Raw genomic sequence first — 17,233 nt, 5'->3', positions numbered from 1 at the left:
CTTTAGGGACATCCACATTTGGGAATAGTTTCTCTAGACGTCACTTGGGGATCTACCCATCTTTGCTGTTGCTTTGCTGGCTCTACACGGGGCCTGGAGGCATACAGTAAGTGCTCTTCCAGTGCTGGCCAACTCCCGTGTCAGTCATCTCAGCCCCACCTGGTGAAAGTGAGCTAGACAACAGGGTCCTAGCACAGCAGTTCCTCTGTGAGCTGTCCTACTGCCCTGCCACTACTCTCTGTTGTCTGGGCTCCTCTCATACCCCTCCCCCCAGGTCTCCGCAGAGCTCCTAAACAGCTCCTCCACCCAGCAAGGGAATGCTGACCAAGAACTGACAGCTGATAAGGAGGAGGAAGGTCAAAAGAGGCTGGCCCTTTTCCAGCAGGGCGGGCCCAGCCGGCTGATGACTCAGGTTGCCTGATTGGAGACCAGTGGCCTGGGCAGGGCCTCCTGAGGACTGAGACTGTCATCCAGTGCAGGTAAAGGACCTGAAGGCTTCCTAGCCACCCCCTCCTCCTTGGCAGCATCTGCTCTCCAGGCAGGGTAAGTTCTAGAGGGTTCTGCTGGGTCTGCCCTGGGGACGGGGGGGGGGGGGTCTACAATCTGCTCACCTGTGAGAAAAGGTAAGGGCTATAGAGGGGGTGCTAGGGTGGGCAGCACTTGAACAGGTCAGGTCTGGTCTGGAGCAGCAGGGAGGACAGGTTCCAGGTGGCTGTGGTCAAGAAGAGGGACACTAGTGTCCTCCAGTCTGAAAAGTGTGTGGAACTGGGCCCTGTCAGGGTTGAAGTCAGGTCTGAGGTAGAGGGTGTGGTCTTCCCACACTACTCAGAGCCAGACTGGACCAGTGCCTTGTGGAGTAGCAAAGTCCCCGTGGTCTGGGGCCACACGTGTTGGGTGAGTGTCTTTGGGCAGCTCCACTCCTCTGAGCACCAGTCCCCTCATCTAGCCACTGAGGGTGTACTTCTGGGTGCCCAGACAGTGTCTGCATGTGGCCAGTGACCACTGTTGCTACTGTACAGTACCAGGCATGCTGTAGACAAGCAGGAGTCCTGCAGAGTCTGCGATCTGACGGCAGGATGCTGGCCACCTTTTAATGTTTCCCACCTGCTGGACACCAGCACCAAAGGCCAGGGACCCTGTGCTGTTCTCCCAAACTCCTCCATTCTCAACCCAGCACAGGCCTCTCCTCCCCAGGGGCTAAAGTTGCTGCCAGCTACCAGCCCCTGGGAACAGCAGGGCTCTGACATCCTCCCATCCCCCTCCCCTCTCAGGCCAGGAATGAAAGGTAGTACCGCTGAGTGAGTCTGTTGGCCCTTGGATTTTAAGGCTGCCCCGGCCTGGTGAGTGTCTGTACTTTGTTCTGAAGCTCAGAAGGCCAGCTCAGGCCCTAGAGAAAGGGGTAGGCCTCCTGAGAATCTGTTTGTCCCTGGGTGCCATAAACCCAGGAATGTCTCCTTCTTGCCCCCCAGGGCGCCTTTGTAACCTGTGTGTGTGCATTGTAGTAGAGGCATGGCCCCAGCAGAACTTTGTTCATGGTGAAGGGTGTGTCTCTGCCCTCCAGAAACCCAACAGGGCTGAGGCTCACAATTCCACAAATTTGGAACAAGATGCCATTTCAAAAGCCTGCCTTATTTTCCCTGGTGCTTCAGGACTGTAGGAGAATCCTAGTTTCTGTAGTGAACAGCAAGAGAAGGTGTGGCCCAAAGTCCTGTGCAGGTGCTGCTGTAGGAGGGCTGGGGTGTGACCTTCATCAGGATCCCATCCCCTGTGCCATCTCTGAGCCTCAGTCATTTGCCGTCCAAGTGTGTCTAGCCTTGTCCTCTGGTGGGGATTTAGAGACTTCAGTATTCGGAATGTGTCAGATGAAGGCAGGGTGAGAGTCCTGAACAGCCCTCTGTCCCCTCTGTTGGTGCCTCGTGTCAGGGTAGTGCAGGGATGTTAGCCTTTCTACAGCTGTGATAAACACCAGGACCAAAAGCAGCTGGTGTGGGGAAGGCTTTCTTCAGCTTACAGTTTGTAGTCCACCATGCAGGGAAGCCAAGGCAGGGACCTGAAAGCCAAAACTGAAGCCGAGGCCTTGGAGGAGTGCTGCTTTATCTTTTGTTTGTTTCAAGACAGGTTCTCATTATGTAGCTCTGACTGTCCTGGGACTCACTGTGTAGACCAGGTTGGCCCCAAACTCAGAGATCCACCTGCCTCTACCTGCTGAGTGCTGGGATTAAAGACCTGCCTGGTCTGCTTTTTCTTTCTTTAGACAGAATCTCACCATGTGCTCTAGCTGACCTGGAACTCATTATGTAGATCAGGTTGGCCTAAAATTCACAGAGATCCACCTGCCTCTGCCTCCCAAGGGCTGGGATTAAAATGTGTATGTCACCATGCCTAACCAGTTTGCTTTCTTATATATCATGTGACCACCTGCCAAAACCATCCACATTAATCATTTATCAAGAAAATGGTCCACAGAGGAGCCTACAGGCCAATCTTATAGAGGTATTTTCTCCATTGAGGTTCCTTCTTCCCAGCTGGCCCTAGCTTATGTTAGACAAACAAGTAACCAACACAAGGGGTTATCCACTCAGGATCTAGTGCAGATGTTAATACAGCTGGAGGCCTCTCCACATTCAAATCCCTGAATGTATTATTCTGTCCCAGAACCACTCTCCCGGCTTCAGTTTTAATAAGATCCACCATGCACTAGTAACCCATGGAATTATTTTTGTTTGTTTGTTTGTTTTGCCTATGTTTGTTTGTTTTGCTTACACGTCTTGGAGTGTCCCCCTGTCCCCCTGATTGTGTCTCCACTGAGGTCCGTTCTTTGTTCTGTGCTGGTCAGTGTCTCCTGAGAACACCAAGGGTGTCACGCCCATCTTCACAATGTCATCAGATGGTTTCACTCCAAAGTCCCCTGAACTCCCCTGTGACACCCTCTCTGCGGGCCCCATGCATCCTAGGAACCTGGTTTCTTTTCACCTGCAGAGGAACGGAGTGTGCTCTAGTGCCCAGGTGGCATGAGGTTGCTCCTGCCTCGCTTCCTGCCCAATGTGTCTCCAGAGCATACTTCGTGGGCATGCAGGGAAAGTCCTGGCTTTTGATCATTGCACTTGCTATGCAGTGTGGGAGGGAGTGTGACTTATCTGACACCAGGCTATTTCCAAGGTGCTGGGTGTTGTAAACAGCTGGGTTGGTTGGCACCTGTCCCCACACCGGAGGCAGCAATCTGAACAGGAGAATCCAGGAATGAGGCTGCTGGCCAAAGGTGACTGCAATTGTGATTGCAAGTCTTGGTGACCTAGTGGTGCTCTGATCTGGGCTACCTGCCAAGGATGTGGTGACGGATGTCAGTGCTGCTGATCTAACCTTGGCAGTGACAAAGGGGGCCTTGTCAGGGGCCAGTCAACATCTTGTCAAGTTTTAAGGTAATAGATAGGAATGGGGGAAGTCAGCCCTCTTTGGACTACCGTTGCTCAAATGTAGGTGTCTGGTGAGATCTGTTACCCAACTGTTTCTTGTCCCCACTGTCGTCCCCTCGGGGGTAAAGGAGGACTGGGACCATCACTGCAGATGTGTCTCACCATGGCGTGAGCTTGCCTCCACCTCCCTCCTCTGTCAGGTCCACTTAGGACTCGTCCACCTTGAGTATCACGCGGCCCAGCACTCTACACCCATGCAGCCTCCAAGACCCGCTCAAGAATCAACCAACTGAGTTCTAAAAGTCTTCCCTGACTGCAGAGCAGAGTGAATGCCCGCCCCACGTGTCCTCCTACCCCGTTCCACATACACAGTAGGATTTGCCTGGGTTTGTGGGATTGGGTGATGGGATCCCAGGACCCTGATGTTGGTTCTGACCCTGGCCCCTTGCTTTGCTGGTCATGAGTCTGTATGATAGGATTGCTCTGGTCCCCTCTAAACTGTCCTGGGGAGGTCACCATGTATGGTACACTTAGGGAGTAATTGTCAGGTTTCTTGTAGTCGGGGTAGGAGAGTAACATGTTTGTGGAATGCACTGAGTGGCCTATGTCGTGTCCCCTCCCCACCACCCCGTTTACCTACTGTCTGTGGTAGTTTGAATGCGTTTGGCCCACAGAAGCTCTAGGGAGTGGAGGAGGCTGGACGACACACACCTTTAATCCAGACCTTGAGGCTGGAGGGCACACCTTTAATCTTGGCCACACCTTCTGTTGAAAGTGTGTCACTGTAGGGTTGGGCTTCGAGGTCCTTTTCTTCCCTCAGTGTGACAGTCAACTTCCTGATGTCTGCCAGATGCAGCACCCTGGGCTCCAGGAGCATGTCTGCCTCCACACTGCCATGCTCCCCTTCATGATCGTAATGGGCGGAGCCTCTGAACTGTAAGCAAGACACTCTCAACTAAATGTTTTCTTTAAAAGAGTTGCTGTGGCCAATGGCATTTCTTCGCAGCAATAGTAACCCCAAGACACGGTCTCAATAACTTTTCTATTGCTGTTAAAAGACATCATGACCAAGGCAAATTCCAAATGAAAGCATTTAACTGGGACTTGCTTCCAGTATCAGAGGATAAATCAGTGACAATCACGGCAGGGAACCTGGGGGCAAAGAGGCTGGCGTGGCACTGGAGCAGTAGCTGAGAGCTTACGTACTGATCCAGGGCAGGGGCAGCTTGACACAGGCCTTGGTGTGGGCTTTTGAAACCTAAAAGTCCCCCACCCATGACACACCTCCTCCAAGGCCACACACCTCCTAATCCTGCCTAAACAGTCCACCCACTAGGAACCAAACATTCAAATATATACCTGTGGTCAGGCAGTGGTGGTGCACACCTTTAAACCCAGCACTCGGTAGGCAGAGGTAGGCAGATCTCTGAATTGGAGGCCAGTCTGGACTTCAGGGTGAGTTACAGGGCAGCCAGGCCACACAGAGAAACCTTATCTCCAAAAAACAAACAAACAAACAAAAACAAAACAAAAAATCAAATATATAAGCCTAAAGAAACCATTCTCATTCAAAGCACCATGCTTAGCTAGATTTAGGGCCATTATCTTATACCTTGTGTATTAGTCGGGGTTCTCAAGAGGGACAGAACGAACAGAATGAACATAAATTTTGTCAACATATAAAGAGAATTTATTAGAATGGTTTACCATCTGTAGTTCAGCTACTTCAACAATGTTTGGAGGTAGTTTTTCAGTCCACGAGGCTGGATGTCTCAAGTGGTCTTCAGTATATGCTGGACTCCTAAAGGCTTCAAATCCAGTGAGGGAACGGGCTTGCCAGAGTGGGCAAGAGCAGGCGAAAAGAACAAGCTTCCTTCTTCCACCTCCTTTACAGAGGCTGCCAGCAGAAGGTGTGGCACACATGAAAGGTGGGTCTTCCCAGGTTAAAAATAAATCTTTTTTTTTTTTTTTAAGAAAAAGAAAAATCCTTCACAGGTGTGCTCAGCCACCTGGGTTTTAGCTCATTGCGGCTGTGGCGAACTGACAGCCAAGAACAGATATCACGCGTTGAGCTGTCCTCCACCTGCTGCCTCATTTTCTTGCTCAAATTGTTCTAGCTGCATCCACTGGGACCTTTTCAAGTGAGTACCGTGTCCTCTTGGCATAGTCATATCACAGTGGGCACCTATTGAGCCACCAATAATTCATTCACCCATCTATCTGTCTGTCTGTCTGTCTGTCTATTAGTCTGCCTGCATTCCGGCCTATTATCTGCTTACCTACCTATCCGTGGTTGATTCATCAGTCCATCAGTCCACCAATTGTATTCTCTTGCCTCTTGGCACCTCCAGCCATTCCGTGACCATATGGAAATGCATTCAGTCACATTTCCTGAGCCCCAGCTGTCTGGGCATTCCACATCCAGGCCATTTCCACCCATCTACAGCCAAGATTTAGTCACTGGCCTATTGCCTGTCCTGTCCCAGTGCTGGGGGAGGAGCTATTTTATTTGTCTGGCCCCGATAGCTATCATTGCCACTTGACCGTGAACTCTTGTGGGTGGCTCGGCCACATCTCTGATGCTCAGCACTGGTCCGTCTCTACTCTTACCCGGCTGAACTATCATGAGTAGAGATAACAGCTTCCTTTGTGCCCCTGCTTCTTCATACCTAGCAGGTGCTGAGCCAGGCAGACCTGGAGGCTGAATTTGAGGTAGCTATCCAGAGGACTCATCTGAACTGTCAACTCCAGAACCTGCTCTTCTTCAGTCACCTCTGAGGAGAGTTGTGTATGGGGGTGAACAGTGGGAGATAGGTGTCTGTCTCCAGGTTGTCTTTTGTGTACGAATAGTATGAATAGAGGCGAAGGGCAAGCCCCTTCCTTTAGCAGACGAGAAGAGACCCCACAGTACACACCTGGCTTGGCATCAGAGCAGTGATCCCTCTGGTCACTCCTCCATTACATCACTTGGGAAACATCACAGCTGGGCTCCGGGGTTGTGAAGGGTGCAGGTGTGACTGTCACCTTGGGGCTTCCTGCTCAGAGCAGGCAGGGAGGGCTTGCCTGCGGATGCCCCTCTGTCTCTCCAGGGCCATACATGATGTTCCACAGGAGGCGGGAGGGAAATATAGGAGCCAAGCCTGATTCCAGGCTCCAGGTAAGCAGTCCCCTCGCACTTAGCTGGCACAAGAGCAGGACAAAGGAGGACTGGGTACATGCAGTTTGCTTGGTTGGAGAGATCAGGGAGGGGGCCTTTGGCATCCACAGCTGATGTTGAGCTTGCAGCTGAAGCAAAGGTAGCTTGGGGTGTGTGGTGTGGCAGGCACACCAACAGCACTAGAGGTTTAGCTAGGAGTGAAGAAATGGAAAGCGGCTGAGAGAGCAAGTGGGTCTGTGTGTGCCTCCGTAACAACCGAAGTGGGTCTGTGGTGTGCCTCCGTAACAACCGCAGTGGGTCTGTGTGTGCCTCCGTAACAACCGAAGTGGGTCTGTGTGTGCCTCTGTAACAACCGAAGTGGGTCTGTGTGTGCCTCCGTAACAACCGAAGTGGGTCTGTGGTGTGCCTCCGTAACAACCGAAGTGGGTCTGTATGTGCCTCCCTAACAATCGAAGTGGGTCTGTGTGTGCCTCCGTAACAACCGCAGTGGGTCTGTGTGTGCCTCCGTAACAACCGAAGTGGGTCTGTGTGTGCCTCCGTAACAACCGAAGTGGGTCTGTGTGTGCCTCTGTAACAACCGAAGTGGGTCTGTGTGTGCCTCCGTAACAACCGCAGTGGGTCTGTGTGTGCCTCCGTAACAACCGAAGTGGCCTCAGAGCTGTTGCCCCCATTTTAAGCCTGTGGCTGATGTTGGGGGGCAGGGCTGCAGAAATCCCTGCTTCAAGTCCTCCTGCCCACCTTAGAGGGCAGTAATACGGCCTGGGGACCTCAGTTTCCGGAAAGAACTCTTAGCTGATATAATTTTGTTTCTCACAGAGGTGCATGGGAAGTGTGTGCTTAGACTGGTTGATGTTTGCAGGACACTGCAGAGACACAAACTGGGTTCAGGGCTAGGCAGCTTTGACACAGGGAGAATCAGGCTAGGGTGCATCCCCAAGGCTGTACCCGTATGTAGACAGAGCTGATCTCTAAGAATTAGCCTGGAAATGAAAATATATTGAAGTCCCTCTTTCCTGTGCAAGGGGCTGAGGGTGACTCTCTTCACAAGCCTCAGTTTCCCCGTGTGCAGTCCTGAAGGATGTCAACTGCTGCCTTGTCACCCAAAAGTCTTCCTTTAGAACCACAAGAAAACAGATGGTTTACTGTCCTCTGTGTGACTGCGTCCACCCTCCCAGAGTAGAGAAAGCTTGCATTCCTGTATTCTACACAAGTCAGCTGCTCGCACCATCTCTTAGCCCCATCTCATGTCCTAACAGGGATTCCCCCGCACTGAGGCTTTGCATGCCCAGTCTGTCACAGGGGCCTAAGTGAGCCACTGGTATTCAGGACAGCATGACCCTATCTGCCTCAAGGCCTCAACAGAGCAGTCCACAGACCACACTCATAGGCCAGACCTGGTCCCCTGCTGTGAAAAGTGGTGGTGGAGAATGGTCATGCCTATCCTTGGCTACTTCTCTAATGCCCCATTATGATGGCAGAATTATAACAGACGTGACGGTCAGCAAAGCTAAACACATTTCTTCTCTGGGCCTTAAAGTATGCTTGTCTTCATGTTCTCTAATGGTCTTTGAGGCTCTGCTGGAGGCCTCTGCTCTACTGAGCTCAACATTTTTATAGTCCGTTACAGATTAACCGCAGGGCAGGGCGGCTAGCCTCTCCTAGCTGCCCGTGTTAGGGAGTGGGTTGCTTCCAGAGGCTTAGTCCTCTGGGATATACTTGGGCTTAAGTGGTTTTCAGAGCTCACCTGTCCTCTTGGAGACCCCTCACAATAATACATCTTTGCCTAGTTTCCCTCCAGAGTTTGGCTTAGAATCTTCCACTTCCAGGAAGTCCTGCTTCTGTTGTCTGCCTTACCTGCCCTCCAAGTCAGTCATGGCATCCTGGTATCAGAGTTGATACAGTGGGCCACCATGGTTTTGGGGCTTCAAGCCATAGCTGGATCCTGGTGGGCAGATGTGGACTCTCTCATTGGTAGAGCCTGGAGCAGAAGAACCTTGCAATGGTACACTTGTCTCGAAAGAAGCCTTTGAGTGTGCCACACAAGGGGATACTATGCAGAGGGTGTGGAATTAGAGCCTCAGAGTATGTTTGGGGAGAACAAGGACACTAGGTGAGAGGGCCAGGAACTTTCCTTTGTCCCCACTGTGGTTTAATGGCACCATGGCCTCCCCGGGATGGCTCTGTCCCCTGTCTTAGATGCATCCTGCTCTTTCATTTAATAGTCACAGGACAGTCCAAAATAGTAGCTGTGCCTATGACTTCATTAAATGTGTGCCTCATTGGCCTGGGTGGGCAGGGAGAGCCTGCCTCAGAAGGCGAGCTTCTGTCAGCGAGACCTCCCTGAGGAGGATAACATACCTTCCCCGTAGCTCCATCTGTGACTTCCCCTCCTGGGGCAGGTGAGGAAATGAGAAGAGCTGGGACAAGAGGTGCGACGGGTGAGGAGCAACTGGCTATGGGTCACTCTCGTGCCTAATGTATCTCAGTAGCGCCGAGGAAGTTATGTGATGAAGAGGGACGAGAAGTGGGGCCACTGCTGTTTGGCTTGGCTTTTAAAGCATGAGCCTGGGATGCTCTGGAAACCTCATCTCTCAGGGTAGGGCCTGATTTTTGGGGTTCCTAGGAATAGGGCCTGCTGCCTCTGTCTAGACATAGATACCAAAGAGTGAGGGGGTAAGGGAGAAAAGACCCTGGTTCCAGTGCTTGCCTATATTGAAGAACCCTGGGAAAGATACCTCTCTATTTGATATCAAACCTGTTGGGGTCACTGGGATGACAGTTGCACTGGGCTGTCACAAAGTCCCTTGGTGTGATCTACCCAAGGGATCAGCATCATGGCAATGACAACTTGAACATGCTACAGCCATGTCATGGATCAGAACTGTGGGAGCCGAGTGCCCCCCCCAACTCTACTTTTTGCAAAGGGGAAACTGAGGCTCAGGAAAGTGACAGGTTCTTCTGGAGGGATCTCAAGAGAGGCAGACTGGGGTTTGAGTGGCCCTCTGGAAGCCAGAGCTATGTGGTTTTGGTTTGTACCTCATAACTTGAGGATGGCCCTACTGAAGAGCCCTGGATCAGAAAGATGGTTCCCCTACTGGATGGCCCCGGAGTGCCCTGCACACACTGGGGGAGTCTCTCAGAAAATCCCCCTGGCCTTGGGCCAAGAGAGCAGCTTCTGAGACAAACAGGATACTGGTTTGGGCGCAGTGGGGACAATAGCCGGGAGAGGAAATACTTCCAGACCCATGTATGGGTGTGGGCTTGCAGGGACCTCTACTGACACAGCTTTCAGAAAAACAGGCCTAGTGGGAGGCTAGCATCCCATGGGTCTATGTTCTCTGGAGAGAGATGTGAAGCATAGTGTACCTACATCCTCAGAACCCCTCACAAATGGAGACAGGCAGGGGGGAGAGACCCACAGTACCTAGCCAGTGTGGCAGGCAGACCAGCCCCATCTTTCAGGGTGGGCTCTGCATGGGCCTGAGGTCATAGGGAAGTTCTCAGGATAGACTTCAGCCTGTGGGAAAGGGAAAGTGTCTACCCGCTCAGGCCGGTTCCAAGGCTGTAGTACCTGCAAGCTGAAAAGGAGGCTGGCCCGTTCCAGAATGGACCCGTTGGAATCAGAGGGCTGAGATGGTGCCAGGGGCAGAGTGAGAAGCAGGGCATGTGTATTTCGTGCAATATGCATGCAAACATATGTGTGAGGCCTGCGTACCCACACACATGTCTCTGAGGCCACCCACATATCTGCATGCATGTGTACGCATGTGTGTAGCAGGGAAAAGGGAACAGAGAGCTGGACTGGGGTTAGCAGGGCCTTAGGGCCGGCTTCCGGTGGACTTCCCCAATCTCAGCATTGAGGGTGTCCCCAGCCTTCACCACAGAGCACAAGGCTGGCAGTGAGCAGGCAGTGACAGGGCCTGGCTCTGGTCCACAAGGAGCTAATGATCAACCGGTCAGTGGAGAGCTTGGAGTACTCAGCCCGCCTTGGGTCTCCAGGCCCCTAGGCTCAGGGAGGAAGCAGGGCAGGAAACAGGGGGGCGGTGGCAGTACTGATCAGTCAGCCAGCCGGCTGTGGGCGGCCCCTGCCTGTCCAGGCCAGCTGGAGACAGACAGCCTGTGGGCCGGCCAGTCAGCAAGGAGCTGAGCCAGACGTGGCCACCTGGCACCTGCGTCCCTGAGCCTGGAAGGCGGTTCTCTGAGGAACCAAGTGCAGGTAAGGGGGGCTCCGGAAAGGGACATGGATTTTGTGAGTTGGCTGTGATTGGTAGAGCCAGGCTTTGCCACAACTGTATCTAAGAATAGTATTCAACCTTCCTCTTTCTTCTGGCTTGTTTAGGGTTGGGCTGTGCCAGAACCCTGCCAGGGAGCTGTTAGAGACTGGCACTCAGCACCCCAGGGTTCTTCTGCTAGACTGTCAAGATTGCTCAGATGAGACCAACAGCTAATTGTGACCTGGCCCTTGCGAATGTGTCCTTGAGGTCGGGACAAGACATGGGATTCAAAAGCCAGTGGGCCCCAGTATTGAACTCTAGTTTTTGTTCATTGCAGCCCATGACAAGAACGCCCATGCTAGTGTGGAGCTTGTGGCACCCCTGTGTCTGTGACCGGGCCACTGTGAGGTCACTCTGGGTCTCTATGTTAACCAATGAAATGCATATCTTGGCTAGGGTTACTGACTACTGTCTCTGGAGACCTCATAGGAGCAGCCTGTTTTAGGGCTCTAGCACTCCAGGGCTCCAGGACCTGTGCTCGGGGTGAGGGACCAGACTCCCGCCACCTGACTTACAGTCCCCTGCTTTTGGGACTGTGGCTGGGCCAAACCTTGTGTTCCACATCTGTGGCATGGGTGGAGTGAGGGTCATCCTCCTGGCTGAGGTAAAGGTGAAGCCTGAGGAGGGTGCTGAAAGGTGCCACCTTTACATGACCGTCACTAGGTTGCTGGTTTCACGGAACTTTTTGCAGCAGGCGGGATGCCAGTGTCTTAAGTGTGTGGAGTCACAGATGCCACGATGTGGGTGTGTGAAGCCCATTTCCCAGGAGAGAAACCTTCAGGCTGTCACCGTGTTTATGGCTGCCATAACAGACTGTGACAGAAATTGTTCTCTTAGGGTTTGAAGGCCAGGAGTCAGAGACAAGGAAGGGTACAGCCTCCAGAGCTCCCAATGCAAGGTCCTTCCTGCTTCTTCCAGACTCTGCTTGTGCCTGAGTGGCTCCTGCCTCTGTCATGTGCCCTCCTCGTCTGTGTGCCCTGGTCTTTGTAGACCCCAGGCACCAGGCAGAGGCTCACTCTAATCTGGCATGACCACCTATCTGTTGAGACCATTCTAATCCAACATCCAACAGGACTGAGGGTAGCTTCATCTGAAACCACCTGTTTCCAACCAAGTCCCCACCCTGTGGAGAACACTGCCACCTCCAGGCAAAGTCTCAATAGTCCTGCAAAGCCTAGTTTCAGGAAGTCCATTGATGGGTCTCCGGCCAGATCTTTTGAGACACAGGCAGGGCCAACCATAGAGGCTCCTCCGTCTAGCCTACAGTACTGATGCCGGCTGTAAGCCAGCGTGCTGTCTGCCTGCTTGATGTTCCTAACACCCTGAGTGGGTGTTTTCGTTCTCATTTTACGGGTCGGTAAACTGAGGCATAGAACATTTCCCCCACTGAGATTGGTCCTAGGTCTCTGTGTTCCAGCAGTAAACTAGGTGGGCGTTGGAGGTCAGAGCCTGCGGTGATGGACCTGGGGTCACCTCATGCTTCTGCCGCCTGGGCAGAAAGCAAAGGCTGGAAGGAGACTCCATACACCACTTTTAGTCACTTGAACCCAGCACGTGTACTTTTGAGGCTTTTGGACACCATCTGGGGCTGGGCTGGCTGGACTCCGGGTTGCTTCTCTTGCTGGAGCAGGCCAAGCAAGCCTGTGGAGATCTGTGTAGGGAGGAGGTGGCTCCACATTTGCAGACAGGGCCCACGTCCTCTTTGGGGCTCTTATGCCCCACTGTGATTGCAGTTTGGGGGCCTTCAATGAGTAGGTGGAAGTTCCCTCAGCTGGGAGTCCCATTTCTTGAGAAACACTTCAAGCCCAGTCCCAGGTCTGTGTGAGACCCCTGAGTGCCTCCCTGACCCAGGAATGAAAAGTTTAGTGGGCATCGGTCAGCTTCTGTAGTGACACTGGCCAGCCTGGAGGTAGGGACACCTGAAGGTCTAAGTGGCAGAGAGAGAAGACTAAGAACACTGGGGTGGGACATGGTGAGTTGTGGGGGGCAGTGATTGGAAGCCACAGACCCTATAGACCAGGGCCTCACTCAAGAGACTGGATCAAATACTTGGTTGAGGGCCCCGTTGTGTTACACCAGAGGGGATCAGAAGTCACCTACACCTTGGGCATGTACCTATCCTCACAGACCTGGGCAAGAAAGACTGTGGGCCTCTGCGGTGGTAGGAACCAGGGTGACAGTTTGGTAAACTAAGGCAGGGAAGGACACAAGTCCAGGCTCAGGCTGGTCTTAGGTTGTGGAGGGGGTCAGGCTGATAGGGCCAGTGCCTGAAGGATGGCCTGGAGGATCTCAGGCATGACCAGCTGGGACCGTGCCTTAGGACAGGGGACAGGAGGGCAGACTTGGTCTGTAATTCTGTCCCTGTGCTGTGAAGCTGTGAACTGGGCCATGCCAGGATCCTGGGGCCTGAAGTTGTTTGTTTGTTTGTTTTCCTTTGTGATTGAATGTTGAGGTAAACAGGTGTCTGTAGGGATCCAGGGTCCTCTTGGTACCCTTGGTATGAGATATCTCTTTCCTATCTGCATATCTCAGATCTTAGCCTTCAGGCATAGTTGGAGAATGAGAAGGATTTGTCCGCAAATAAACCTATTGGATACCATGAAAGGCAGGTGCTGGATGGGTAGGTCAGGGGCTCACTGAGGCCACTTCTCCTAGGGACCCAAGTCTCCTCCCTGTGAATCTCTCTCCTTTTCCAGCTGCCTACCCCCAAGGTTAGGTGACCACCTGCAGCTGACACTCCTTGCTATGTGACTGACTACCCAGCTGCTCACAGGCCTGGCACAGGTTAGGGGGCAGCAGTGTTTATTGCAACAACAGAATGGGGATCCTGCCACCCTTGATCTGTAGAAGGGAAGATGCCATGAGTTAGGCCAGGGCCAGTCCTCATGGTGCCAGCAGTGCCCATGGGGACTTGCATTGACTCCTCCCATTCCTGATTCAGCCATCTAGGGTTCTGTCACTCTGTGCCGAATCCCTGCTGGGGTCTCTGTGGGCAACTCCCAGGGAAAGTTCTCCCTCCCCCACAAGATGGCCAGCCTCCTGAACGCTACAGGGAGCAGCAGGTAGAAGGCTCTTGGGCTCACAGTCAGTATCAGTGAAGGGAGTTACAGATTCCTCCCCACCACTAGAAATGGGCATCACTCAGGTGGTGGTGGTACACACCTTTAATCCCAGCACTTGGGAGGCAGAGGTAGGTGGATCTCTGTGAGTTTGAGACCAATCAGGTCTACAAATTTAGCTCCAGGGCAGCTAGGACTATTACACAGAGAAACCCTGTCTCAAATAAAAAAAAAGTTTGTGCACAGTTTCAGCCTCAGTTTCCCCATTTGTAAAGTGGAAGTTCCATGGGCCTTGGCCCCAGGCAGTAGATGACTGGTAAGTAGGTGTGTAGCCTATGTCTCTAAACCTCCTAAAGCTAAGCCTGGCTGGCTGGCCTGGTTCCATGTGCTTGGGCAGTTCTTGGGGAGGGAGCAGGAACCAGGCCAGGCAGTCCTGATGTACCTAATGTACAATGAGTCTCATAAAGGTTCTGTTGCCCTATTTTGGGGGGAAGACCGGTCACAGCACCCCTGGCTTTTCTACTCCAGCCTCTCCTCTCCACTACACCCTACACCCTGCACAAGCACACACACACACACACACACACACACACACACAAAAAACCAGGCATGGCAGCAAACCCCTTAGTCCTGGGTAAAAGTTTGCTGGCACCTCTGCTTTCTGCATCGTAGGCCTGGGCTCCTGCCCATCCTAGTCCTGTGACCTATATCCTAGATCTGAAAGGAGCCCAGATGCCCCACTTCCCTGTCTACCTCTGCTGGGGGAGTTCCCCATCACAGATCAGTAGGCATGGGCCATTCATGGTAGCAGTTGGTGGCACATGTGGGCTCTGGTCGCACTCTGCCAGCTGGGTTTCTGGATCTGTATCTGGGTATCCCATGCCCAGTATGGGGTAAGAAAGGGTAGGGTCAGACTGTGGACTCAGTAAGAGGGTGCCCCCATGACTGTTCTGTCTACAGAGATGAAAGCTTCCGACCCTCGGCAGATACTCTGTCCTGAAGTGAGAGAGGCCTGTAGGCTGGAGTGTTCTGAACGACATTCAACCAACCTCTGCATAGGGCCCTTTGTCCTTTCTGAGGGTGTTGTGGCTAGCCCTGTCACAATTACCAAAGCTGAGAGTCTAGCCTGTGCTCCATAGCCCTGCCTGTGGCCCCTTCCATTCACTCACCTGCATCTGGTGCTCTGTGCCCTCTGATGGATGATAGAACCATTCAGGAACATGGCTGTCCCGTTACATTGTTCTTCTATCACTTCTGACACCAGGGAAGAGTGAGGCACAGTGACAGGTCCTGGGGTCACCAGTAATACTGAGGTCATGGGGTCTGGAACCCCATAGCCTACAAAACCGAGATCCCTTCTCTCCCCTTCCCTCCCTTCTCTCTCCTTTCCACCCCTCCCTCCCCTTTTCTCCCTTCTTTCCCTCTTTGCCTATCTCTGAGCTGATTCCCTCACCCCTAGCTAGATGGGGTGTGTGATCATCCCATTGAAAACCAGCATCCACAGGTGTCTGATGGAGGCCTGGGCTCATTCCTGTCCCCACAGCATCCTGTACATGTGTTGAGTCATCTACAAGGATGTCTGAGCAGCTGTCTCAGGTCGGACACTGAGCCATTTCTCAGGGACCTCCTGGAGAGCAAGAAGGGAGATACCCAGCACCCCACCAAACCTGTCTTGTCAGATGAGGTGCCTTTGATTTGATGTCCTTGTTGGTGCCCGGTTCTGAGGAAGCCTAATTCAGCTGTCTGACTGAGCTTGGGAGGAAGTTGTCAAGTGGAGCTCTGAAAAGTTGCTTGGGGGATTCACTAGGTGAAGGGTCTGGGTTCTCTGGTCAAAAATATCAGCCTCTGCACAAAGGCCCCACCATTGTAAAAAACATGGCAGACATGAGGGTCTGAAGAGGTGGGTGAGATGGCCTGAGGTGTAGGAAGAGCATGCAGAAACTTATGGGTCTGGTCCCCAGATCAGGCTGTGGGGTCACCTGTGGCAAACAAAGCTCACTGCCGGATCTTGGAGGTGCTGGGCACCCTGTATTGCCAGTCTTCTCTTCTCTTGACCTGCCTCTAACCACAACATCCTGTCACTAAGAGACCTGTCATCTGACCACTGTCCTCTCTTCACAGAAGGCCAACAACATGCCCAGCTCTTAGCCTTGAGGCCACTGTGTGTCATGAGGAGCTCCAGAGAGGAGGAGGTGACTGCTGAGCTATTCACCATGGGACGGGGCCCCGAGGAGCCTCCAAGAGGCTGTAGCCATGGGGACAAGATCCACAGTGTATGCGTGAGCATGCCCACTGGTCAAGAGAGAGCAGGGCCTGAGGAGGCTGAGGCAAGAGTCAAAGGTGGTGAGTACAGCTGCTGATGCCCATCTTATCCTCCTGTCCATTTGTCTACTGCATGTACTTCTGACTCCTCCATGCTGACAGAGCTGAGTGGGTACCCTGGTACTACTCACTGGGCCCACTGGGTTCAGTAAAGAAGGCCAGGCTTCTGAGCTGGGTGCAGTGCAGCTAGGCCCAGTGAGTCCTTTGCTGACCAGGGGCCTCTCTAAGAGCCTCAGTGATAGCAAAGTTGCCCTGGAGCCAACTTGCTCATCTAGAGAATGTTCTAGAAATACTCATGATGGACTGACTAGTCTATGCAATGCTATCCTGCTTTGTCCTCATTGGCTCCCTGCATTACTCAGAGTGGAGTGCCCTCCCATACGGCAAACCAAGGCTCAGGCTCTATAGTGACCAGGGCCAAGCCAGGACTGAAGTCTTTTCCTGAGGCTTGGTTTGTGCCACCTGCTGTGTGGCTACCCAGACACAGCTGGGCACTACAATGAGGAAGCCAGAGGGGCCACATCCCAGGAGGGCTCATTCTTATCATGGCTGTCCACAGGGTACTGCTAGACTTGGGCCTCAGTTTCCCCCACCTGAAAAACTTGAGAGGCAACCTTAGCAACCCCATGGGCCCCATCACTGCTGTCCTTGGGCCCTGACAGAGAAGAGAGAGGAAGAGGACCGGCCCTCCCATTTCTCAAGCTTCCTCATGCTGTATGACTGTTACTTGCTCAGCTGTCCGGTCTTTGGCCTCTAGAGCTAGCCAAATGCTACCTTCTAAGTCACTCCAGGTTGACACAAGAATGAATGACATACCAAGAGAAGGGAGCCCTAACCTCCCAGGCAGGCCTGGTGTGCAGAGGCTGGGTACCTGCTGATTGTAGACCTGCCATTTGGGCCTTCTGCCCCTGGGTGAGGAGGAGGAGGAGGAGCCTGGTGGTCTGGTACTGACTCAAAAACAGGAAATGGTCCTCCCAGGAAGGGAGGGTTGGCTGGGCTGGGGCCTGG

At 53.0% G+C, this 17,233-nt stretch overlaps 1 protein-coding gene across 3 annotated transcripts in view; it reads left to right on the top strand.

Annotated features, from left to right (window-relative positions):
* The first annotated feature begins 481 nt into the window (after positions 1-481).
* Positions 482-17,233, top strand: part of LOC121459210 (SH3 domain and tetratricopeptide repeat-containing protein 1-like) — a 43,067-nt gene continuing 26,315 nt past the window's right edge. The window contains exons 1-3 of one of the 3 annotated variants that reach the window (XM_041668724.1): positions 528-543; positions 5,388-5,554; positions 16,025-16,246. In XM_041668724.1, coding sequence (XP_041524658.1) covers positions 16,072-16,246 — 175 coding nt within the window. In that variant the 5' untranslated portion in view covers positions 528-543; positions 5,388-5,554; positions 16,025-16,071. Of the gene's footprint in view, positions 544-5,387; positions 5,555-10,707; positions 10,787-16,024; positions 16,247-17,233 lie in introns of those variants that run through there. The other 2 variants (XM_041668723.1, XM_041668725.1) reach the window with 2 other exon arrangements.

This window comes from Microtus oregoni, unplaced genomic scaffold (assembly GCF_018167655.1).
Source record: "Microtus oregoni isolate MIOR12 unplaced genomic scaffold, Mior012 000019F_ref0000042, whole genome shotgun sequence".
Lineage (NCBI taxonomy): Eukaryota > Metazoa > Chordata > Mammalia > Rodentia > Cricetidae > Microtus > Microtus oregoni.
Note: the sequence above shows the minus strand (reverse complement) of the source record. Positions and strands in the feature narration are given on the sequence as shown.